General features: G+C 44.8%; 1 protein-coding gene and 1 long non-coding RNA gene across 6 annotated transcripts in view; one reads left to right on the top strand and one right to left on the bottom strand.

The window, feature by feature from the left end:
- LOC140185371 (zinc-binding protein A33-like) overlaps positions 1–26877 on the top strand; it is a 36980-nt gene that overhangs the window by 8118 nt on the left and 1985 nt on the right. The window contains exon 6 of the mRNA XM_072238754.1: positions 8645–14514. Coding sequence (XP_072094855.1) covers positions 8645–9189 — 545 coding nt within the window. The 3' untranslated portion in view covers positions 9190–14514. The remainder of the gene's footprint in view (positions 1–8644; positions 14515–26877) is intronic.
- Positions 715–9236, bottom strand: LOC140185391 (uncharacterized). Of its 5 annotated transcripts, none has more exons than XR_011882583.1 (4): positions 9087–9236; positions 6712–6857; positions 2979–3108; positions 715–958 (listed from the first exon to the last, which is right to left on the bottom strand). It is a non-coding gene; the product is annotated as an uncharacterized lncRNA (long non-coding RNA). The 5 variants fall into 5 exon arrangements; XR_011882581.1 differs by lacking the exon at positions 9087–9236 and adding an exon at positions 8655–8910; XR_011882584.1 differs by lacking the exon at positions 9087–9236 and adding an exon at positions 8033–8366.

The following is a 26877-nucleotide window of genomic DNA, read 5'->3' on the forward strand; positions in this document are numbered from 1 at the left end:
AAATAGAGAAGGCCAATGAAACAGACAATGTTACAATAGTCATGGGAGAATTCAACAAGCAGGTCAATTGGGAAAATTAGATTGATAATGGATCTCAAGAGAGTGAATTTGTTGAATGCCATGTGATAACTTTTTAGTGCAGTTTATCATTGAGCCAACTCGGGGAACAGCTCTACTGGATTGGGTGTTATGTATTGAACTGGAGATGATATCTTAGGAAAAAAACCTGAGGAGGCCGTGCTCACAACATGACTGAGTTCAACTTGAGATTTGATAAGGAAAAAAGTAAAGTCTGACGTTGTAGTATTCCAGAGGAGTAAAAGAAATTACAGTGGTCTGAAAGAGGAGTTGGCCAAAGTAAAATGGAGAGAGATGTTGTCTGGGATGACAGCAGAGCAGAAATGATATCAGATTCTGGGAAAATGAGGAAGGTGAAGGATAGATATATTCCAAAAATAAATAAATACTCAAATGGCAAAATAGTACAATCGTGGCTGATAAGGGAAGACAAGCTAATGTAAATGCCAAAGAGTGGGCATACAACAAAGTGAAAATTAATAGGAAGACAGCGAATTGGGAGGCTTTTAAATACCTACAGAGAGGAACTGAAAAAAATGAATGGGAGGGGAAAAATGAAATATGGAATTGAATTGAATTGACTTTACTACTTACATCCTTTCTATAAACAAGCAGGAAAAATCTTCCGTCTAAATGTGCAGTTTACAGTAATTTATGATAAATAATATGTATAACATTCCAGTCAATATAACATAGAAATACAGTTGTCTCAGCACGAGTTAAGCAGTCTGATGGCCCGGTGGAAGAAGCTGTCCCCGGACCCTGTTGGTTCTGGTGTTTATGCTGCGGAACCAGTTCCTGTATGGTAGCGACTGGTACAGTTTGTTGTTGGGGTGACTTGGGTCTCCAATGATCCTTCAGGCCCTTTTTACACACCTGTCTTTATAAAACAAGTAAGCAAACAATATCAAGCAACACACATCAAAGTTCCTGGCGAACGCAGCAGGTCAAACAAACAAACAATATCAAATTGATTTTCAAGTATTGCGAGGAAATAAAATAGAGATGAGAGTGGATATAGGACCACTAGAAAATGAGGCTGGATATATAATAACAGGGGAAAAAGAGATGGCAGATGAACTAAATGAGTATTTTCATCAGTCTTCACTGTGGAAGACACTGGCACTGTGTCAGGTGTTGAAGAGTGTGAGGGAAGAGAAGTGAGTGCAGTTACTGTTACAAGGGAGAAGGTGCTCAAAAAGGGACATACGTCACTCGGACCAGATGAACTGCACCCTAGTGTTCTGAAAGAGGTAGCGGTAGAGATTGTGGAGGCATTTGAAATGATCTTTCAAAAATCATTGGACTCTGGTATGGTGTCAGAGGACTGGAAATTACAAATGTCACCCAACTCTTAGTCATGAGGAAGGCAGCAGAAATGAAGTTATACACCAGTTAGCCTCACCTCTGTGGGTGGGAAGACATTAGTGTCAATTGTTAAGTATGAGGTTATGGAATACTTGGTGATACTGGACAAGATAGGACAAGTTGGCATATAATAAGATTGGTGGAGGGGCCAGTAGTGTTGAGGAAACAGGTAGGCTGTGGAAGGACTTGGATGAGGAGACTCGGCAAGAAAGTGGCAAATGATACACAATGCTGGGAAATTCATGGTCATGCATTGTGGTAGGAGACATAATACGCAGATTATTTAAAATGGGGACACAATTCAAAAATCTGAGATGCAGATGGATGTGGGGGTCCTTCTGCAGAGCACCCTGAAGGTTAACTTGCAGGTAGAGTCAGTTGTGAGGAAGGTAAATGCAATGTTAGCATTCAGTTCAAGGAGTTTAGTATACAGGAGCAGGGATGTGATGCTGAGGGTTTATAAGGCACTGGTGAGGCATTACCTTGAATATTGTGAACAGTTTTGGGCTCCTCATCTGAGAAAGGATGTGCTGGCATCGTAGAGGGTCCAGAGGAGGTTCACAAGGATGATTCCAGGAATGAAAGGGTTATCAGACTTGAAACGTTTGATAGCTCTGTGACCGTACTCACTGGAATTTAGAAAGATGATGGGGGATCTCACTGAAACCCTTTAAATGTTGAAAGGCCAAGACAGAGTAGATGTGGGAAGGATGTTTCCCATAGTGGGAGAGTCTGGGACAAGAGGGCACAGCCTCAAGATACAGGGGTGTCTTATTTAAAAACAGAGACGCAGAGAAATTTCTTTAGCCGGAGGGTGGTGAATTTGCAGAACTCGTTACCACAGGCAGCCGTGGAGGCCAGGTTGTTGGGCATATTTAAGGCCGAACTTGACAGGTTCTAGATTGCACACAGTATCAGAGGTTGTGGCGAGAAGGCCGGGGAGTGGGGCTGAGGAGGAGAAGAAAAGGATCAGCCATGATTGAATGGTGGAGCAGTCACAGTGGGCCAAATGGCCAAATTCTGCTCCTATGTCTTATGGGCTTATGGTTATCAGACCACAACATTGAAGCATTGTGAGAATGAGCCCAGACAACCCAGCCAGCATTGACATCATTCAGGATTTCATCTCAGGAGAAGCACACACAGCATAACCAGACTGGCAAAACAGCCCGACACACACATACACAGGAAGGATTGGCAGATTGTAGTCAGAGACGCAGCAATGTACGTTGATATTTCCTTCAATAATCTAGAAACTATTCTCTTCAGACACGGTAATTTATTTATTTAAACAACTCACACATGTCACACATTGGCAGCACACACCAGACATGTGATGACACGCTGTGCCATACAAATATTTCAATGTGCACACTCTCCTTCAATGTGTACACACAAACACACTGATATTTACCACAAACAACACACACACACACAGAGTAACACATATACACACATAATATCTGAGTGTGACACATGGTCAAAGAAATAGGCCCACGTTCCGACTTAGGAATGAAACCTGCCGTCCTTACCCAGTCTGTTCTGTGCAGAGAGCTGCCCTCTGATGTGATGTCACATCAACAGTTCACAGACAGACTCCAGGGTGAGATTCCTCAGGAGGATGATCTGGGAGGGTTTGAACCCATGAACCACTTCATACATCTGCAAGACCAAGATGTCTTCTTGAGCATGTCCCATTTGTGTGTGTTTGCCCCATATCCCTCTAACCACTTCCTATCTATGTACCTGTGTAAGTTCATCTTAAACTATTTTAATTTTACCTGTTTCTACAGCATCTGACAGCAAATTCCATCTGCCCACCCACCTGTCTGTGAGAATGTTGCCCCACAGATCCCTCATAAAAACTTCCCCTCTCACTTTCAATCTGAGCCCTCTGGTTCTGTACTCCCATTTCTCAGAAAAAGACTCACTTTATCTCAGCCCGTTGTGAATGTATTTACCTCGATAAGGGATCAACAATCAACATCCTACACTACAGCGAAATAGCCCAAGCTTAAACACTCTCTACTTTTAATCCAAGCCCCCTCAGTCCCGGTAACATCCTCCTGAACCTTCCTGTCCAGTGTAATGATATCCTACACGGGTTGACTCTATGGTTAAGAAGGCGTACGGTGCACTGGCCTTCATCAATCGTGGGATTGAGTTTAAGAGCCGAGAGGTAATGTTGCACGTATATAAGGCCCTGGTCAGTCCACTTGGAGTACTGTGCTCAATTCTGGTCACCTCACTACAACTACAGGAAGGATGTGGAAACCAATAGAAAGGGTGCAGAGGAGATTTACAAGGATGTTGCCTGTTTTTTTTTTGGAGGGGGGTATGCCTTATGAGAATAGGTTGAGTGAACTCGGCCTTTTCTCCTTGGAACGACGGAGGATGAGAGGTGACCTGATAGAGGTGTACAAGATAATGAGAGGCATTGATCTTGTGGACAGTCAGAGGCTTTTTCCCAGGGCTGAAATGGCTAGCATGAGAGGGCATAGTTTGAAGGTGCTTGGAAGGAGATACAGAGATGTCGGAGGTATGTTTTTTTATGCAGAGAATGGTGAGTGCGCGGAACGGGCTGCTGCTGGTGGTGCTGCAGCCGGAAACGACAGGGTCTTTTAAGAAACTCATGAATGGCTACATGGAGCTTATAAAAATAGAGGATCATGGGTAAGGCCTAGGTAGTTCTAAGGTAGGGACATGTTCAACACAGCTTTGTGGGCCGAAGGGCCTGTATTGTGTTCTATGTTTTCTGTGTTTCTATGTTTCACTATATTCGAGGAAGTGGACATGCAGACAATACCCGAACTGTGGTCTATCATTGATATCATAGACCTTGCTTAAGTTCCGGTGGACAGTGTCGAATAGGCTGATGAATACAGGACTGAAGGTGTTATATTTGAATGCTCCAGTATATGGAATAAGGTAGATGATGTTGTAGCACTGGTAGAGATTGGCAGGTATAACGTTGTTGACGTCACTGAGTTGCGGCTGAAAGGAGATGCTGGTTGAAGCCCAACATCCAAGGATACACCTTGTGTTCAAAGGACAGGCAGGTAGGCAGAGGGGCTGGGGAGGCTCTGTTGTAAAAAATGAAATGAAATCCTTAGAGAGAGGTGACATAGGATTGGAAGATGTTGAGTCATTGTGGGTAGAGTTAAAAAACTGCAAGGGTAAAAAGACCCTGATGGTAATTATATACAGACCTCTAAATAGTAGCCAGGATCGAAATGGGATACAAATTACACTAGGAAATGGAAAAAAAATTGCAATGTGACAGTCGGAATGGGGGATTTCAACAAGGAGGTAGATTGGGAACATCAGGTTGGTGCTGCATCCCAAGAGAGGGAATTTGTAGAAAGTCCCCAAGATGGCTTTTTTGAACTGCTTGTGGTTGAGCCCAATGGGAGAAAGGCAATTCTAGAGTGGGATTTGTATAGTGAACCAGATATGATTTGGGAGACTAAGGGAAAAGAAACTTTAGGAAGCAGTGATCATAAAATGATAGAATTCACCCTGGAGTTTGAGAGGGAGATAAAGTCAGATGTATCGGTATTAGAGTGGAGTAAAGTTAGTTACAGAGGCATGAGGGAAGAGCTGACCAAAGTAGATTGGGAGGGGACACCAGCAGGGATGATTGCAGAACAACAATGACTGGAATTTCTGGGGGCAATTTGGATAGGTAAATCCCAAAGACGGAGGAGTATTATCCACGGAGAATGAGGCAACCTTGTTTAAGAAGGGAAGTCAAAGACAGCATAAAAGTGAAAGAGAGGGCATACAATAGAGCAAAAATTAGCAGCATGTTGAAGTGTTGAGGAGATTTTGATAATCAACAGAAAGCAATTACAAAGCCCGAAGGAGAGAAAATGAGATATGAGGGAAAGCTTGCCGACAATACTCAAGAGGACACAAAACTCTAAAGAGTAAAAGAGAGGCAAGAGTGGATATTGGACCCCAAGAAAATGACACTGGAGAGGAGACATGTGACAAAATACATTGTCGAAGTACTTATTTAATATTTTGTGTCAATCCTCACTGTGGAAGATACCAGCTGTATGTCAGAAATGTGAGAGTGTCTGGGGACAGAATTGAGTGTTGTTGATGTTACTGAGGAGAAAGTGCGTGGGAAGATTGATGGTCTGAGGGTACCTGGACCAGATGGACTACACCCCAGTGTTCGGAAAGAGTTAGCTGAAGAGAATATGGGGGCATTTATAATGATCTTTCAGGGATCACTAGATAATTGGATATTCAAGACAAATGAAAATTGCACAGGTCACTTCACTCTTTAAGAAGGCAGAGCAGCTGAGGAAAGAAAATTACAGGTGTGTTAGTCTGGATGTGGTGTGCTTGGAAAGATGCTGGAGTCCAGTATTAATGGAACTGCTTTTGGGTACATGGAGGCACATGATAAAATAGGGCAAAGACAGCGTGCCTTCCCTGAAGGGGAAATCTTACCCGACAAATCTGCTGGAATTCTTCGAGAAACACAAAGCCAAGATAGACAAAGAATGATTTGGATGACAGAATTGTTGCCTTTGTGGCCAAGTTTGCAGATGAGATGAAGTTAGGTGAAGGGGAAGGTAGTGGTGCAGAAGCTCAGAGTCTGGGGAAGGACAGAGACAGATTCGAAAATGGACAAAGATGTGATCGATGGATTATCGAGTAGCGAAGTCGTGCATGCAATTTGGCAGGCGGAATAAAGGCATAGACGATTTTGTAAACAGTGAGAAAATTCAAAAATCAGAGGTGCAGAATGGACTTGGGTGTCCTTGTGCAGGATTCCCTGATGTTTAATTGCAGTTTGAGTCAGTGTTAAGCTCAGCAAGCTCAACGTTAGCATTCATTTCGAGAGGATTCGAATAGGATGTCATTCTGAGTGTTTATAAGGCATTGGTCAGACCACACGGAGTATTGTGAGCAGTTTTGGGTCCCTTATATCGGAAAAGATGTGCTGGCATTAGAGAGGATCCAGGAGGTTCACAAGAATGATTTTGGGAATAAAAGAGTTAACATATGAGGAGTGTTTGATGGTTCTGGGCCTGTACTCATGGGAGTTCAGAAGAATGGCTGATTTATATCCCTCTCAACTCTACTCTCCCGCCTCCTCCCCATTAACATTTGACACCCTGACTAATCAAGAAGTTTACATATCAACTTCTGCTTTAAAAATCAAACATGAGAAAATCTGCAGATGCTGGTAATCCAAGCAACACAGGTCCTGATGAAGGGTCTTGGCCTGATCTCACTGACACCTACCTGGAGAGAGTGGATGTCGGAAGGATGTTTCCTATAGCGGCTGGGTCGAGAACACAAGGCACAGCCTTCGACTAGAGGGTGTCGATTTAGAACAGAGATGAGGAGGAATTTCTTCAGCCACAGGACAGTGAATCTGCCACAGGCAGCTGTGGAGGCAAATAATTAAGTATATTTAAAGTAGAGCAAAAAACACAAAATGCTGGGGGAACTCAGCAGGTCAGGAAGCATCGATGGAAAAGAGTAAACAGTCAACAGTTCAGACTGAAACACTTCATCAGGACATGTGTTGCTTAAGGGTCCCTGAAAATTCCTCCCCTTTCCTCTTGAGGGGCTGCGAGTGATGGGGTTGTGGGAAAGGGGACAAAGGGATCCTCATCTCCACCTTTGTCCCACTCCAGCTTCTTGTTACGTCTACACACACAGTTCACCCACAGGCTTTCCACCCCTCTCCCACCTGGTTCTGGTTCAATCTGCCGTTTATCTCTCCGCTGCTGTTTCCCATTATCACCTCCTTTACTGTCTCGAACCTTCACACTCCCCCACTCCACACTTCACACTCACAAATGAATGTTAACATTGGATGAAGGGCCTGTTCCTGTGCTGTACTGTTCTATGTTCTCTGTTCCCTGTTCAGAAGAAAGAGAGGAGATCTCAGGGAAACAAAAAATTCTTCTGGGGTCAACAGGCAGGATACAGGGAGGATGTTTCCCTGTCTGAGGAGTCAAGGGTCAGGGGTCACTGTCTGTTTGAAATTCCCAGCACCCAAAGGGAGAGGGGGGTTTGGGGGTTCTTATCCATTCAGTTCACAGAACCATCGCCGTACAGCATAGAAATGTGCCCTTCGACCCATCACATCTGTGCTGACCTATTTCCCCATCTACATTCATCGCATTGGCCAGCATTAGGCCAGTCTCCTTCTGTGCCTTGCCTATTGAAGTATCTGTCCAAGTGTCTCTTAAACACAGAGGACAGGAGGCCTGTGACCTGCAGAGGTCAGTGCTGGGGCCGGGGTTGTTTGTCATTCCTATTAATGATTTGGATGATAATGTCGGTGACATAGTTAGTAGGTTTGTTAATGGCACTAAAATTCATGGTACAATGGACAGGGAAGAGGGTTATCTCTGTTTACACCGGGCCCTTGATCAACTGTAGAGATGGGTACAGGGAGAATGTTTTAAAACACATCCTGGCAGGGCCGTGGATAAGAAAAGGTGAAAAGAATAATGGGCAAATGGGACTAGCTCACTAGAGCAAGTTGGTCAGCACAAACGAGTTGGGCCGATGGGCCTCCGTGACCTCCAGTTTAAATCTATTCACTCACCTCTTTCCCATCTTAATCCACCCCTTTCCCGCACTCGTTTCTGCTGTCTATTTATTTCTGATCTTGAGGGAAGATGTCGACCTGAACCGTAGACTGTCAATCTCTCCCCACACACGCTGCCTGACCCGCTCGGTTCCTCCAGCATTTTGTGTCTGTTTGATCGGGAAATCTCTGCTCTCCGTCCAGCGGAAAACCCTTGGGGAGATATTCGTTGTCCATCCGCTTTCGTTCGGTCAAACCTCGGGAAAGGTTCGTGTCGGCCACCCGACCGCGCCTGAGGCCTAGCGGCCTTTCCCCGATCCCCGGGGCCGTGCTGCCCGAGTCTCCCCCCCGATCCCCGGGGCCGCGCTGCCCGAGTCTCCCCCCCGATCCCCGGGGCCGCGCTGCCCGAGTCTCCCCCTGATCCCCGGGGCCGTGCTGCCCGAGTCTCCCCCCGATCCCCGGGGCCGCGCTGCCCGAGTCTCCCCCCGATCCCCGGGGCCGCGCTGCCCGAGTCTCCCCCCGATCCCCGGGGCCGCGCTGCCCGAGTCTCCCCCCGATTCCCGGGGCGGCGCTGCCCGAGTGTCCCCCCGATACCCGGGGACTCTCTAATTCTCTGCTTCTCCCCCCCAGTCTCTGTCACCCTGGATGTGGAAACGGCGCATCCGTGGCTCGAGGTGTCTGAGGATCGGAAGAGTGTGAGATGGACCGGGACCTGGAGGAATCTCCCTGACACCGGGAAGAGATTCACATTCTGGGAATGTGTGCTGGGATCGGAGGGATTCACATCGGGGAGACATTACTGGGAGGTGGAGGTGACGGGGAATCGGGGCTGGTGTCTGGGAGTCGCCGCAGAGTCTGTGGAGAGGGAGGGACGGGTCAGAGTGAGTCCGGAGACCGGATTCTGGGTCATCGGGCGGGTTGATGACGTGTTATATCGGGATTGTGACGAGTTCCTCTCCCCTGAGTCCCGTCTCCCTGCCGGTCCCATCCCCGGGAGGGTGGGAGTTTATCTCAGTTACCAGTCCGGGACAGTTTCATTTTACAACGCGGAGACCAAGTCCGATCTCCACACCTTCACTGGGAATAAATTCACGGGGAAACTTTATCCTCTCTTCGCGACCTGGGATGGAAACCAGTGGCTGAGAATCTGCTCCGGTTCCGCTCCGGGTCTGTAATCGGGTCGGGTCCCGGGACCGGCGTCAGGAGTAAAGTCCCTGTAAATATAAATGTGCGGAGAGTGAAAAAAACACGAGATGAGAATTATCGATCCGTTAATTTTAACTCGTTCACCGCATCCGACAACGGAACAGAAACACCGCGGATTCAGCAGCAGCCGCGGGGCGGCGGGTCCTGAGCTCCCCCGGGTCCTAAAGTCCACCCGCACTGAGACAGGTTAAATGGGACAAGTGGGGGCGGTGCTGACTGGGAGAGGGGGGTCAGGGTGAATCTTGGTCAGACCATAACACACAGGAGCAGAATTAGGCCGTTCAGCCCATCGACTCCGCCCCGCCATTCCATCATGGCTGATCCCGGATCCCACTCAACCCCATACTCCTGCCTTCTCTCCATGTATTTTGATGGCCTGATCGATCAGGAAATGATCAACCTCCGCCTTAAATATACCCACAGCCTTGGCCTCCACCGCAGTCTGTGATAGAGTATTCCACAGGGTCACTACTCTCTGGCTAAAAATATTCCTCCTGACCTCTGTTCAAAAGGTCTCCCCTCAATGTTGAGACTGTGTCCTCTAGTCTGGATATCCCCACCACATGAAACAACCTCTCCACATCCACTCTATCTAGTCCGTTCAACACTCGGTAGGTTTCAATGAGACTCCCCTTTCCTTTCTGAGATATGGGACCCAAAACGTTGATTAAACTCCAAGTACGGCCTAACTTGTGTCTTATAAATGCTCAGCATTATTTCCTTGCTTAAATATTCTATTCCCCTTCAGAGAAAAGCCAGCATTGCATTTCCCTTCTTTATCACAGACTCAAAATGTGAAATAACCTTCTGGGACTCTTGCAGGAGAACTCCTAAGCCCCTGCACCTGTGAATTTTCTGTCTAGTTAAATAATACTGAGTAATATTATTCCTTGGATCAAAATGCATGATCATATATTTCCCAACACTGTATTCAATCTGCCATGTTTTTAACACTTCTTCAAATTTGTCCAAGTCCTGCTGTAATCGTATTGCTTCCTCAGCACTACCTACCCCTGCACCTTTCTTTGCATCATCCACAAACTTTGCCACAAAGCCACCAATTACATTATCTAAATCACTGACAAACAATGTAGCAGTCCCAACACTGACCCCTGAGGAACACCACCAGTCACTGGCAGCCAATCTGAAAAAGCCCTATTTATTCCCACTCGCTGCCTCCTGCCTGTCAGCCATTCCTCTGTCCATGCCAGTATCTTTCCTGTAATGCCATAGGATTTTATAGTGTTCAGCAGTCTCGTGTGTGCTACCTTATCAAAGGCCTTCTGAAAATCCAAGTAAACGATATCCACGGCCTCTCATTTGTCCACCCTCCTCTTCACTTCCTCAAAGACCTCTAAAGGTTTGTTAGGCACGGTTTTCTTTCACAGAAATCATGCTGACATTGACTTATTTTATCATTAGTCTCCAAATACCTTGAAAACTCCTCCTCAAAAAAAGACTACAATACTATCCCAACTACTGCGGTTCGGCTAACTGGCCTATAATTTCCTTTCTTTTGCCTTTCTCCCTTCTGAAATGTGCAATTTTCTATTTTCCAGTCCTCCTGGACCATGCCAGGATCAAGTGATTCTTGAAAGATCGTGACCAATGCATCCATTATCTCTTCAACATCCCTCAGGACTCTGGGATGTAGTCCATCTGGTCCAGATGACTCATCCACCTTAAGACCTTTGAGTTTGTCCAGCACTTTTTCCTTTGTAACAGCAAAGTCACTCAATCCTGTTGTGTCTTCCACAGTGAAGATTGTTGCAAAGTATTCATTAAGTTCATCTGCCATTTCTTTGTCCCCCATCAGCATCATTTTCCAGTCGTCCAATGGCAACTCTCGTCTCCGTTTCACTCCTTATTTAACTGGGAAAAAAAACTCTGAGTGTCCAGCTTTATATTATTGGCTCATTTGCCTCATATTTCATCTTTAACGTTCTTATTGCTTGTTAGTTGCCTTTTTTTGGATTTTCAAAGAATCCACTTATCCAGCATCCCACTCACTTGTGCTACCTTATATGACATTTCCTCAGGTTTTAAGCAGTCCCTAACTTCCCTTGTCAGCCACGGGTGCCTACCCCTGCCACTTGAGAACTTCTTCTGTGAGACATGTCTATCCTGCACCTTGTGAGCTATTCCCAGATGCTTCAGCCACCTCTGCTCACCGTCCTCCCACCAGTATCCTCCTCCAATTCACCTCTCTCATGCCTCTGTAATTCCCTTTATTCCATTGTGAGACGGTTACATGTGACTTAGGCTTCTCCCTATGAAATTGCAGTATGAATTCAATTATATTATGATCACTGCCTCTGACGGGTTCCTTTACTTTAAGCTCCTGAATAAGGTCAGGGTTATTGTACAACACCCAATGAAGGGTGACCTTTCCCCAAGTAGACCCAAGCACAAGCTGCTCTGAAAAGCCGTCTCGTAGGCATTCAACAAATTCCCTCTCTTGTGATCTGACACCAACCTGATTTTCCCAATCCCCTTGCATATTGAAATCCCTCATTACAATTGTGACATTACCATTATTACATGCCTTTTCCCAGTAAATGCTGTGAATTAGCTTAAAGTCACTCCCATCTGGCCCCCAAAGTTCATACTGAGACTGCAATTGATTTTTCAGCCTGATATGCTTCACACTGAAATAGTATGTGTTTAACAGTTTCATAATGTCAAAATGTACATGACACAGAATGAAGTTTTCCAATTAGATACAAGGTATAATTAAGCATAGTGTGGACAATTCCAAGTTCTGTCAATATAATTCCTTCCCCCTTCTTGTTTTCAGGCCTTCTTCTATAAACCCAACAGGTTTATGTATTCTGTAAAGGTGTCTGTCCTTGTGTCCATTATCTTACAAGTCTTGCCATAAGCCACTAATTCTTAACCCTCAGCTTCTGATTTGCTAAGTGGAAGGTTGATTTCCACAGCTGAACTTTTAACAGGTGTTTTTGCTAAACAGTCAGCCTGATCATTTCCCTTAACAGTGCGCTGTGCAGGATCCATAATGTGTAGATATATGAACCAAACCTTGTATATGAAATACTGTTTGATGAGTTTCTAAAGGCAAATCTGACCTACTGCTAGAATAACCTGTTTTAAGTCTTATCAAAACCGAAAAGGATTCTGAAGAAATTACAAATTTGCACGGACCAATTTCTTCCACCCACTGTCAGCCTAAAAGGATGACAATGAATTATGCTTCATGTACTGATTAGTGGCTGGTAAGTCATTTCTTTATCATTACCTGCAATTCAGACACAAAGAAAGAAAACAGCCACACCAACATTCCCAGTTAAATTATCATTTCATCCATCTGTAAAAATGGTTACCGAATAATAATAACTTTCATTAATATACCGATGAACCAGCAGACTCTCAGGCAGAACATAATCCTATTGTGTTACCTAAAATCAACTGAAGTCATTGGAAAAACAAGGTGGTGCTACAGAGGAAGCTACAGTGGGAGATGTTGTATCATCCAATACACACATATTCCCAGTTTGATAAGAACCCAGCCACCCAACACTAAAAACATTCTTCTTGTGATGTTCCCAACAGTCCTCTAGCACACCTTTAACATGATGATATTTCTTTACCCCTCAAATTAATCCAGTATGTTAACAGCAACTTCACCCTCTGTCATTGTGAGGGCAATTATCCTATTTCAACCAGTAAAGCCGAAACAGGAGACGACCTTACTGCACCACAACACAATCTTAAAGCCTGTGCTGGTACACACCCAAACAGAATAAAGTTGAAGATGAAGCTGATCCTTAAGCCACATAGCCAGAATCAAGAACAGATTGAATTAAACCAAATATAGAAAATCAACAAAGATTTTCCTGTTGCACCCTAGAATAGCCACACATATAAATTATTTTACTGATAGGGTGCTTCCATGTCAGTTTATTATCCATTTGCATGTCTGGAAAACTTATGACAGACTATTCCTCAAGAATTTAATCATATAATTTCATATCATGTGCCCACCCATTCCTGCACAGTCCGTCCAAATAAAAAACTCAGATAAATTATGCAATCTCCCCTCATTCCTAATCTCCAAAATTTGATCAAAAGTCCTTCCGTCCATAACATATCATATGTGGTAACAATAGCAAATAATACTGCTATTACAACATCTTTATTTAACTGTGCTTACCTAATATCATCTTCCAAATCTAAAACTGAATCTAATGTTTTTCTGCCCTTCCAAGATCCACTCTGATAAAATGCTATATCACCTCTCTTTTCCAAAATATAACTCAAGCACTCGATTACCATACATTCCATCAGTTTACATGAATGAGACATTAACGATATAGGCCCAAAACGAGAAGGATCAGACAGGGATCTCCCAGGTTTCAGAACAGGCACAACTGCTGCCATATTGCATGAGGGAAGAAGATGGCCTGATCTCCAAACAGAATTCAAAAATTTAATATTTTCACAAGAGAGAATTACAATTACATATATCACACTTCCCTGGGGTGCCTGACCTGAATTAATAATAGATTTCTTAAATTTCTGCAAAGAAAACTCTACATCAGTGATACTATGACTGGGTTCCAACACATCAGGGTATTTATTCACTGAAAAACATATCCCTACATTGTTTAACTTCTTCACTTAAATGGTCTTGATTTTGAATGACAGCAAATGACCCAGCCAGTAACACAACCTCCCCTGTTTCAGTCACAATCATTTTGCCCTCATTAATCAACACTGGAATAATATGATCATTTCAAATCCCCCCATTTCCTTAACCACATCGCAAACATCTCCAAGTTTAATATCCCTTCAAATATTATCTCAATATAATTCCAGTAAATCACCGCCTTCCTCATCACGGCCTGTGCCCTTCTATTATTAATAGTGTTACTCGGAGACTGATGCATCATCACATAAAAACTTACATTTCTCCCAATTTGCTTTACCAAACACATTCAAATATATCGGCTGCCTGTCCCCGATATACAGTAAATCCAAACTCAAGCGCGTCAGGACAGGAGGCTGACTGACGTTCATATTAACTAATCACCGTCTGAGTTCTGATTTGACCGACAGGCAATATAGCCACTGACAGCAGGGGTTAGTGGTGGGTCTGCGCTACGATAGGCTGGTGGAAATCTGCCCCATGTTCGGCCCCTCCTCTTCCGCTCCATGGCCATGGCGAAGTTCAGCGAGTCGCTGCTGTCGATGGTCGCCGGACTCGGCGTCCACAAGGACGGGCGCGGTTCTCCTTCGTCGCCTCAGTCAGTCCGTTCCGGCAAAAGTTGTGGCAGGTGAGGAAAAATGTCTTTGCAGGGAGCGTGCGAGGAGGCGAGGGGTATGACTACAACTCCCAGAAGGCCCCGCTGATTACAGACATTTACATCACACGCTGCCCCGCAAAGCTAACAGTATTGTGAAGGGCCCCACGCACCAGTGGCAGGTATTTCTGGCAATAATACAGAAGGTGCAGGGTCAGTTCATTCAAAGAGGAAGAAAGATCCGAAGGGGAGTAAGGGGCGACCGTGGCTGACAAGGGAAGTCAAGGACAGTATACAAATAAAAGAGAAGTATAACATAGCAAAGATGAGGGGGAAGCCAGAGGATTGGGAAACTTTTAAAGAGCAACAGAAGATAACTAAAAAGGCAAAACGGGGAGAAAAGATTAGGTTAGCTGGCCAAGAATATAAAGGAGGACGGTAAGAGCTTCTTTAGATATGTGATGAGGAAACAAATAATTCTGACCAAAGTTGGGCCCTTGAAGACAGAAACGGGTGAATTTATTATGGGAACAAAGAAATGGCAGACGAGTTCAACAGGTACTTTCGATCTGTCTTCACTAGGCAAGACACAAACAATCTCCCAGATGTAATAATGGCCAGAGGGCCTAAGGTAACGGAGGAACTGAAGGAAATTCACATTAGGCAGAAAATGGTGTTGGATAGACTGATGGGACTGAAGGTTGATAAATCCCCAGGATCGATGGTCTGCATCCCAGAGTACTTAAGGAGGTGGCTCTAGAAATTGTGGACGCATTGGTAATCATTTTCCAATGTCCTATAGATTCAGGATCAGTTCCTGTGGATTGGAGGGTAGCTAATGTTATCGCACTTTTTAAGAAAGGAGGGAGACAGAAAACGGAATTATGGACCAGATAATCTGACATCAGTGGTGGGGAAGATGCTGGAGTCAATTATAAAAGATGAAATAGCAGCACATTTGGATAGCAGTAACAGGATTGGTCTGAGTCAGCATGGATTTACAAAGGGGAAATCACACTTGACTAATCTTCTGGAATTTTTTGAGGGTGTAGCTATGAAAATGGACAAGGGAGAGCCGGTGGATGTAGTGTACCTGGACTTTCAGAAAGCCTTTGATAAGGTCCCACATAGGAGATTAGTGGGCAAAATTAGAGCACATTGTATTGGGGGTAGGGTACTGACATGGATAGAAAATTGGTTGGCAGACAGGAAACAAAGAGTAGGGATTAACTGGTCCTTTTCAGAATGCCAGGCAGTGACTGGTGGGGTACCGCAAAGCTCGGTGCTGGGACCACAGCTACTTACAATATACATTAATGATTTAGATGAAGGGATTATAAGTAACATTAGCAAATTTGCAGATGACACAAAGCTGAGTGGCAGTGTGAAATGTGAGGAGGATGTTATGAGAATGCAGGGTGACTTGGACTGGTTGGGTGAGTGGGCAGATGCATGGCTGATGCAGTTTAATGCAGATAAATTTGAGGTTATCCACTTTGGTGGCAAGAACAGGAAGGCAGATTATGTTCTGAATGTTGTCAAGTTCGGAAAAGGGGAAGTACAACAAGATCTGGGTGTTCTTGTACATCAGTCACTGAAAGTAAGCATGCAGGACAGCAGGCAGTGAAGAAAGCTAATGGCATGTTGGCCTTCATAACAAGGGGAATTGAGTATAGGAGCAAAGAGGTCCTTCTGCAGTTGTACAGGGCCCCGGTGAGACTACACCTGGAGTATTGTGTGCAGTTTTAGTCTCCAAATTTGAGGAAGTACATTTTTGCTGCTGAGGGAGTGCAGCGTAGGTTCACAAGGTTAATTCCCGGTATGGCGGGACTGTCATATGTTGAAAGATTGGAGCGACTGGGCTTGTATACACTAGAATTTAGAAGGATGAGAGGGGATCTGATTGAAACATATAAGATTATTAAGGGATTGGACACACTGGAGGCAGGAAACATGTTCCCAATGTTGGGGAGTACAGAACAGGGCCATAGTTTAAGAATAAGGGGTAGGCCATTTAGAACGGGGTTGAGGAAAAACATTTTCACCCAGAGAGCTGTGGATCTGTGGAATGCTCTGCCCCTGACGGCAGTGGAGGCCAGTTCTCTGGATGCTTTCAAGAAAGAGTTAGATAGAGCTCTTAATGATAGCGGAGTCAATGGATATGGGGAGAAGACAGGAACGGGGTACTGATTGTGGATGATCAGCCATGATCACAGTGAATGGTAGTGCTGGCTCGAAGGGCCGAATGGCCGACTCCTGCACCTATTGTCTATTGCACCCCTCACACAAACTCTTCTCCGTCCTGCCATCTGGCAAAAGGTACCGAAGCATTCGGGCTCTCACGACCAGACTGTGCAACAGTTTCTTCCCCCCAGCCATCAGACTGCTCAATACCCAGAGTCTAGACTGACATCTGCATCATTTATTATTATATTGTAATTTGTCCTCTACTGTGCTTATTGTCTTGTGTATTAATTATTGTACTGCCCTGCACTGTTTTGTGCACTTTATGTAGTGCTGTGCAGGGCTGTAGTCTAGTGCAGTTTTTATGTTGTTTTACGTAGTCTAGTGTAGCCTTGTGCTGTCTCACACAGTCTAGTATAGTTTTGTGTTGTTTCATGTAGCACCAGGGTCCTGGAGGAACGTGGTTTTGTTTTTACTGTGTACTGTACCAGCAGTTTATGGTCGAAATGACAATAAAAGCGACTTGACTTGATGACACAAAAGTTGGGGGTGTTGTGGAGAGTCTGGAGGGTTGTTAGAGATTACAGCGGAAAATAAGTAGGATGCAGAACTGGGCTGAGAAGTGGCAGATGGAGTTCAATCCAGATACGTGTGAAGCGGATCAGTTTGACAGGTCAGTTTTGAACACAGAATATAACATTAATGGTGAGACTGTTGGCAGTGTGGAGGGTCAGAGAGATCTTGGGGTCCGTGTCCATACGACACTCAAAGCTGCTGTACAGGTTGGCAGTGTTGTTAAGAAGGCGTCTGGTGTGATGGATTCATCAACCGTGGGACTGAGTTCAAGAGCTGTGAGGGAATGTTGAAGCTATATAAGGTCTTAGTTACACCCCACTTGGAGTACTGTGTTCAATTCTGGTCACCTCACTACAAAAAGAATGTGGATACAAAAGAGGGAGCGAAATGACTGACATGAGGGGGCATAGTTTTCAGGTGCTTGGAAGTCTGTACAACGGGGATGTCAGGGGTTAATTTTTTCACACAGAGTGTGGATGGTGTCTGGAATAGAAACATAGAAAAACATAGAAAATAGGTGCAGTAGGCCATTCGGCCCTTCGAGCCTGCACCGCCATTCAGTATGATCATGGCTGATCATCCAACTCAGAACCCTGTACCTGCCTTCTCTCCATACCCCCTGATCCCCTTAGCCACAAGGGCCATATCTACCTCCCTCTTAAATATAGCCAATGAACTGGCCTCAACTGTTTCCTGTGGCAGAGAATTCCACAGATTCACCACTCTCTGTGTGAAGAAGTTTTTCCCAATCTCGGTCCTAAAAGGCTTCCCCTTTATCCTCAAACTGTGACCCCCCCCCCCCCCCCGTTCTGTACTTCCCCAACATCGGGAACAATCTTCCTGCATCTAGCCTGTCCAATCCCATTAGGATTTTATATGTTTTAATAAGATCCTCCATCAATCTTCTAAATTTCAATGAGTATAAGCCTAGTCGATCCAGTCTTTCATCATATAAAAGTCCTGCCATCCCAGGAATCAATCTGGTGAACCTTCTTTGTACTCCCTCTATGGCAAGGATGTCTTTTCTCAGATTAGGGGACCAAAACTGAACACAATACTCCAGGTGTGGTCTCACCAAGGCCTTGTACAACTGCAGTAGTACCTTCCTGCTCCTGTACTCGAATCCTCTCGCTATAAATGCCAGCATACCATTGGCCTTTTTCACCGCCTGCTGTACCTGCATGCCCACTTTCAATGACTGGTGTACAATGAAACCCAGGTCTCGTTGCACCTTCCCATTTCCTAATCGGCCACCATTCAGATAATAATCTGTTTTCCTGTTTTTGCCACCAAAGCGGATAACCTCACATTTATCCGCATTAAATTGCATCTGCCATGAATTTTCCCACTCACCTAACCTATCCAAGTCATACTGCACTGCCAACAATGGTGGTAGATGCAGTTACAATAGGGTATTGTAAGAGACTTTTAGATAGGCACATGGAGCTTAGAAAAATTGACGACTATACGATAGGGAACTCCTAGGCAGTTTCTAGAGTAGGTCACATGGTCGACACAACATTGTGGGCTGAAGGGCCTGTAATGTGCTGTAGATTTCTATGTTCTATGTCAAAGGCAGGCAGAGGGATTAATTTAAATGGACACCAGGACTGCAGGGAAAGGTTGGGCCAAAGGGCCTGTGTCAGTGCTGTAAGAGAGAGGTTCTGTCCCAAACATCGACTCTATTCCCCTCAATAGATGGTGCCTGACTTGCCAAAGTTCTTGAAAAGTTGTATTCAGTCTTCTTAGCTTTCCATACAAAGGGTGTTTAGTGCTGGAAGACTGCAGAGGAGATTCATCATGATTAAGGGGGTTTGTGGCCATAAGACCATAAGTAATTGGAGCAGAATTAGGCCATTCACCCCATCGAGTCTGCTGCCTTTCCGTCATGGCTGATCCCGGATCACACTCAATTCCATACACCTGACCTCTCGCCATATCCTTTGATGCCCTGACCGATCAGGAAACAATCAACTTCTGCCTTAAATATACCCACAGACTTGGCCTGTACCGCAGTCTGTGCAGAGCATTCCAAACATCCAATACTCCCTGTCTAATAAAAAACTATAAACTTACCTCTGTTTGAAAAGGTGGACCCTCATTTTTTGTGGCTGTGCCCTCTGGATTTTGATAGCCCCACCATCGGAAACATCCTCTCCACATCCACCTTATCTGGTCCTTTCATCATTCAACAGGTTTCAATGAGATCCCCTCTGCATTCTTCAGAATCCCAGTCAGTACAGGGTCAAAGTTGCCAAATGCTCTTCATATGTTAACCACTTCATTCCCAAAATCATCCTTTTGAACCTCTTTTGGACTCTCTCCAATGACGACCGATCCTTTCTGAGATATGGAGCCCAACACTATTGACAATACTCCAAGTGTGGTCTGACTAGAGTGTTATAAAGGCTCAGCATTACCCCCTTGCGGTTATATTCATGGGGCGGGATTGGACAGTATTGATCTACTGAGGGAGCTTGGAATCCGAGTTCACAACTCCAGATACTGGTTCCAGTGTCAGGCAGTTATGTTGCATCTGGAGAACTGCATTCTAATGTAGGAATAATGCGGTGGTTTTGGATGGTGAGTGGAAGAGGCTAAACAGGATGCTGCCTGGATAAAGTGAGAATGGACAATCTCGGGATCTAGTTTCTCTGGAGCGGCTGAGGCTGAGGGAGGTCTGACAGACGTTTACAGGAACGTGAGAGGCACAGACAGAGTGGACAACCCGTATTTTGATCTCTATGGAGGAAATGTCTAATACCAGAGGGCATGCACTTCAGGAGAAAAGAGAAAAAAACTACCTCATTGGTCCTTTTTGCACTATTTATGTATTTTGTAATTTAGTGTAATTTTGCATCTTTTCTCGGCACAGCTGCTGCTTAAAAAAACAGTTACAAAAGATGTTAAAAACCTGACTCAGAATTGTAAGGGAGATTTGTGTTTCAAGTTCTGTTTTTTATACTCATAGTGACGGGTGTCTGGAGTGAATGTCAGGGGTGGTGGTGGAGGCAGATGTGATGGAGTCTATTAGATACCACATGAATGTGTGGAGAATACAGGGATGTGTTCCTTGAGTAGGCAGAGGGATTGGTTTAGTAAGGCATGAAATGTCCGGTTCAGTTGGTTCAGAACAACACAAGGAGCAGAAGGGCCTGTTATGGACAAGTACAGCAAGCAGAGCAGGTAAACTGGATAAAGTGTTCCCAGTCAGAGCACAGACTGTGACGTCAGTGGATATGCCAGCATCACAGTTCTCCCACCAAAGATACTTCACTGCCGGATAAAATGAAGTTTGTGATGTTTATAAATGATGTGGTGAATTTTACTGCTCAGGCATCCCATCCTACTGAGTAAATTAAAATTATTGTGAAAGCTGCAGAAAGGTATCTTGGTGTAACTGGTGTTTTGTTGGAGGCTTTAAAAATGAAGATTTGTTGGGTGGGGTGTCTGTATCCCAGTCTACTTGTGAACATACATAACAGGATTAAAATATTGCAATGAAATGCGAGAACTCTGATTTATAGTGGTCACGACTTTAAGAAGTTTACTTCTCATTTGTCAAAGTTTTCCAATGTTATATCTATTCAGGAAACCTGCACATTTTAAGTTTTTATTCCTATGTAGGATTATATTGTCGTTCGGCTTGACAGGTTAGTTGACAGATGGGTGGGGTTGCCAGTTTTATAAGGAAAAGGGCAGGGTAGAGAGTTGTGAATGGGAACAAAATGTATCAGGAACTTGTAGAAGAAATTCTTGATTCAACAGGTATGTATCAAATTTCCTTTTTTGAAAATATTAACATTTTGAATCGTATTTTGAGGTTTGGCCATCGACTTTCCTCATGGAAAATGGTTGTAGTAGTGCTCATTCTAAAACTTGGAGCTCCCCGTCTGATCCTCCTTGTTTTTGGCCAATATCAATAACGTCTCCTTTATGTAAACGTGTGGAATGTATGGAAACATGTGGAATGTATGGAATCGAGTGTTTAAAAACATAGAAACATAGAAAACCTATAGCACAATACAGGCCTTAGTTCTCTAATTTTGAGACAGGACTAGTCAGTATACTATTTCTGAGGACATAACCTCACCTCCCTTATCAAGCTGGGAAATCTTCACTCATTCCCTTCATCCCACAGGCTGACTCTGGGAGAGAGACCAGACCTGGGCACAGTGTTCCATGTACGCTCTCACCAGGACCCCATATACCTTCAGAGGAGATCTTTATTCTTGTATTCAAACCCTCCTTCCCATTCAATGCTGTTCATTTAATATCGATCTCAAACAGTGAACAGATATAATACAGCCTCAGACATGAATTTAAAGGGCAGGTGTTGCAACAGTTTGAGCTTCATACCGGGGGCCACGGAGCAAGCAGGGAGTCACAACGGGAGGAATGTGGGAGTGTTGTGTGTCTGAGCCCAGCTGTGTGTGTTTGTGTATCAGAATCAGGTTTCATATCACTGGCATATGTGGTGAAATTTGTTGTTTTGTGACAGCAGTACATTGCAATATCTAGTGATAAAAACTACAAATTACAATCAGTATGTATAAAGTTAAATTTGAAGAGCACTGCAAAAAGCGAGGGAAAATACTGAGGAAGTGTTCTGGAGTTCATTGTCCATTTAGAAATCTGATGGCAGAGGGGAAGATGCTGTTTCTGAACCGGTGAGTGTGTCTTCGGGGTCCTGTACATCCTCCTTGGTGGTAGCAATGAGAAGACGGCCTGTGCTGGGTGATGGGGGTCCTTAATGATGGACGCCACCTTTTTGTGGCATCATCTTTTGACTGTGTCCTGGATGCTGTGGAGTCCAGTGTCCATGAAGGAGCTGGCTGAGTTTACAACTTTCTGCAGCATTTTCTGGTCCTGTGCAGAGGCCTCTCCACACCAGGCAGTGATGCAACCAGTTTGAATGCTCTCCACAGTACATCTGTAGAAATTTGCAAGTGTCTTTAGTGACAGACCGATTTCCCTCAATCTCTGAATGAAATATAGCCGGTGTTGTGCCTTCATTGTAACTGCATCAATATGTTGGGCCCAGGATAGTTCCTCAGAGATGTTGACAAGCAGGAAATGGAAACTGTTCACCCTTTTCACTTCTGATCCTACGATGAGGACTGGTGTGTGTTCCCTCGACTTCCCCTTCCTGAATCCACAATCAATTCCTTTGTCTTAATGATGTTGAGTGCGAGGTTGTTACTGCGACATCACTCAACTTGCTGATCGATCTCACTCCTGTCCTCCTCCTCGTCACCATCTGAAATTCCACCAACAATAGTTGCGTCATCGGCAAGTTTATAGATGAGCCTGGCCACACAGACGTGGGTGTGGAGAGAGTAGAGCAGTGGGCTGAGCACGCATCGTTGAGGTGTGTCAGTGTTGATTGTCAGCAAGGAGGAGATGTTATTTCTGATCCACACAGACTGTGGTCTCCTGGTGAGGATCCAGTTGCAGAAGGAGGTACAGAGGCCCAAGGTTTGGAGCTTGTTGATTACAATTGAGTGGCTGATTGTGTTCAACGCTGAGCTGTAATCAGCAGCCTGACTTGTGTATTGCTATTGTCCTGCTGATCTAAGGCTGAGTGGAGAGACAGTGAGAATGCATCTGCTGTAGACAGATTGTGGCGATCAGCAAATTGCAGTGGGTGCAGGTCCATGCACAGACAGGAGTTGATTTTCGTCATGATCAACCCCTCATATAACCGCATAACAATTTCAGCACGGAAACAGGCCATGTCGGCCCTTCTAGTCCGTGCCGAACTGTTACTCTCACTCAGTCCCACCAACCTGCACTCGGCCCATAACCCCCCGTTCCTTTCATGTCCATATTTCTATCCAATTTAACTTTAAACGACAACATCGAACCTGCCTGAACCACTTCTGCTGGGATCCCGAGATTCGTTTTTCTGTGGGCAAGCTCAGTAAAGCAAAGAACCATAATAGAATTCACAAACAGGCATCCGTTAGTCTCGCGAGACCATGGATTTGCGCCTTGGAAGGTTTCCAGGGCGCAGGCCTGGGCAGGGTTGTATGGAAGACCGGCAGTTGCCCATGCTGCAAGTCTCCCCTCTGCTCGCCACCGATGTTGTACAAGGGAAGGGCACTAGGACCCATACAGCTTGACACCGGTGTCGTCGCAGAGCAAATGTGTGGTTAAGTGCCTTGCTCGAGGACACAACACGCTGCCTCAGCCAAGGCTCGACGAGCGACCTTCAGATCACTAGACGAAAGCCTTAACCACTTGGCCTCGCGCCAACATAAAAAACTGTACTCAACAGGACAGACAAAAGAAAAAGGAAATCATATGCAAACAAAAACAACAAACTATGCAAATACAAAAGAAAATAAATAAATATAATAATAATAATAATAATGCATATTAATAACATGAGATTAAGAGCCTTGAAGGTGATTACAAAGGTTTGAGATTGGTGACCCTGTCCACCTTTGATCCCCGATGAGGACTGGCTCATGGACCTCCTGTTCCCTCCCTCTGGGGTTAATAATCAGCTCCTTGCTCTTGCTGACATTGAATGAGAGTTTGTTATGAGACCACAAGTTACAGGAGAATAATTAGGCCATTTGGCTCATCGAGTCTGCACGGTAATTTCAACACGGCTGATTCATTATCCCTCTCAGCTCCAGTCTCCTGCTTTCTCCCTGTATCCCTCCATGCCCTGACCAGTCAAGTATCTATCAACCTCTGCCTTAAATATTAATAATGACGACCTCCACAGCTGGCTGTAGCAAGGAATTTCACAGATTCACTAATCTCTGGTTTAAGAAATTCTTCCTCATCTCCATTTCAAAAGGACACTCCCACATCCTTTCCACAGTCCTTGTAACAGGGCCGGGATTCTTGTGATGTCTGCATGTGTATTTGAGTCTGTGTGCTTGTTTGTTTCTATTGATGTGTGTGAGTGTGCATGTACTGTACACAGCATGTGTCTGTGCGAGCACGTGTGTGTCTGTCTGCGTTTCGTATGAGTCTCATGGCCTGTGTGTACATTTATGTCAATGTGTGCCTCTCTGCGCGAGCAGGTGTGGATCGGTGTTTGAGTGTGTGTGTCTGACTGTGAAAGTGAGTGTGTGTGTCTGTGTGAGTGAGTGTGTGTGTGAGTGTGTGTGTCTGTGTGAGTGTGTGTCTGTGTGAGTGTCTGTGTGAGTGAGTGTGAGTGTGTGAGTGTGTGTGTGTGTGAGTGTGTGTGTCTGTGTGTGTGTGTGTGTGAGTGTGTGTGTGTGAGTGTGTGTGTCTGTGTGAGTGTGTGTGTGTGTGAGTGTCTGTGTGAGTGTGTGTGTGTGTGAGTGTGTGTGTCTGTGTGAGTGTGTGTGAGTGTGTGTGTCTGTGTGTGTGTCTGTGTGAGTGTGTGTGAGTGTGTGTGTCTGTGTGAGTGTGTGTGTGTGTGAGTGTCTGTGTGAGTGTGTGTGTGTGTGAGTGTGTGTGTCTGTGTGAGTGTGTGTGTGTGTGTCTGTTAGTCTGAGTGTGTGAGTGTGTGTGTGAGTATGTGAGTGTGAGTTTGTGAGTGTGTGTCTCATTCTGCCTTTGGAGGGATGTCTGTGTGCTTTTGCGTCTTTCCTCAAATTTGAAATTAAACTTATTATGAAAGTACATATACATAACCATGTACGACCATGATATTCATTTTCTGACGGGCATGCACAGTAGAACAGAAAAATGTAATAAAATAAAAATAAACTACACAGGAAGACCGACAGACTCATAATGCTGAGACGATGAGTTGCAGAGGCCTGGAAAATGTGTCCATGCGTGTGGGACCTCCTTCCCCAAGGCAGCAGCGGGAAGAGAGCGTGGCCTGAGCGGGTGGGAGGTGTTATCATTGATGCTGCTTTCTTGTGGCAGCACTTCTTGTCGATGTGCTGAATTTTTTTTTTTGCTGGCTGGGAGATGTCCAGCACTTTCTGTAGAATTTTCCGTTCATGGGAACCGGTTTCTGTCCCGGGCTGTGATGCAACCAGTCAGGATACTGTCTATCATGCATTTATCAAAGTTTGTCAGAGTTTTAGACGACAAGCTGAACTTGTGAAAACTTTTAAAGCAGTAGCAGTGCTGTGCCTCCTCTGTGACAGCAGGTACGTGTCAGCTCTCTGAACTGGCAGCGCCAAAGCATTTATAGTCATCAGCCCTGTGGAAGAACATTTGAAATATGAAATCAAAAGAGCTGTGTGTTGTTAAAGCTTTGGGAGCTTGTGGATTTTTCCTAGATAGAAACATAAGCTGATTTCTCTGTAATCAGAGGGAGGAGAATGGAGAGAAGGGGAGGGGGGCGGGCAGAGAGGGTGAAAAGAGCTGTGTGTTGTTAAAGCTTTGGGACCTTGTGGATTTTCCCCAGATAGAAACATGAGCTGATTTCCCTGTAACTCAGAGGGAGGAGAATGGAGAGAAGGTGAGGGGGCGGGGGAGAGAGGGTTAAAACAGTTGTATGCTGTTAAAGTTTGTGACTTCGTCGATAGCCTGTATTTATCCAATTCAGTTGCAAGTCTGCAGAACTAAGGTCATTGTGCTGACCACAACCCCTCAGTAGAGCGATAATACAGCTGTACAAATGAGATAAGTGTGGACGGTTGGGAAAGAACGTTCTGAATTAACTCCTCTGTTCTGATAAAGTCACACACACTTGTCTGCTACTGGATCCGAACTCAAGCTGAGCTCCCTCTAACTCAGAGGGTGGAGAGTGGGGGAAGGGTGGGGGGAGAGTCAGTGGGGGGGAGAGATGTAGTGAAAGAAGGGTAGGGAGGGGGAAGAGAGGGTTAAAAGTGTTGTGTGTTGTTAAAGCTTTATGATTTTTTCGATGGCCGGTATTTATCCAATTCAGTTGCAAGTCTGTTAGCTAAGATCATTGTGCTGACCACAACCCCTCAGTAGAGCGATAATACAGCTGTACAGATGAGATAAGTGTAGACGGATGGGAAAGAACGTTCTGAATTAACTCCTCTGCTCTGAGGAGTTCATACACACTTGTCTGCTACTGGAACCAAATACAAGCTGATTTCCCTCTCATTCAGAGGGCAGAGATTGGTGGGAGAGATATGGAGAGAAGGTGAGGGTGGCAGACAGAGAAGGGAAGTGAGGGGGAAGAGAGGGTTAAAAGAATTGTGTGCTGTTAAAACTTTGTGACTTGACAGCCTGTATTTATCCAATTCAGTTGCAAGTCTGTAGTACTAAGATTATTGTGCTGACCACAGCCCCTCAGCAGAGCGATAATACAGCTGTACAGATGTGATAAGTGTGGACGGTTGGGAAAGAACGTTCTAACTAACACGTCTGTTCTGATATGGACACATACACTTGTCTGCTACTGGAACCAAACACAAGATGATTTTCCTCAAACTCAGAGTTCCACAAATGTGGACTGTCTATGATCTCATGGTAAAATAAATGATTTTCCACAATGACTGTGGGCAGAGGTTAAAACACCTGCGAAATATTCACTGGAATTCAGAAGAATGAGACGAGGTCTTATGGAAACATATAAAATTATGAAAGGGATAGATAAGATTTAGGCAGGAAAGTTGCTTCCACTGGTAGGTGAGACTGGAACTTCCGGACATAGCCTCAAGATTCTGAGGAGTAGATTTAGGACGGAGATGAGATGGAACTGCTTTTCCTGGAGTG

This window comes from Mobula birostris, chromosome 20 (genome assembly GCF_030028105.1).
Source record: "Mobula birostris isolate sMobBir1 chromosome 20, sMobBir1.hap1, whole genome shotgun sequence".
Classification (NCBI taxonomy): Eukaryota; Metazoa; Chordata; class Chondrichthyes; order Myliobatiformes; family Myliobatidae; genus Mobula; species Mobula birostris.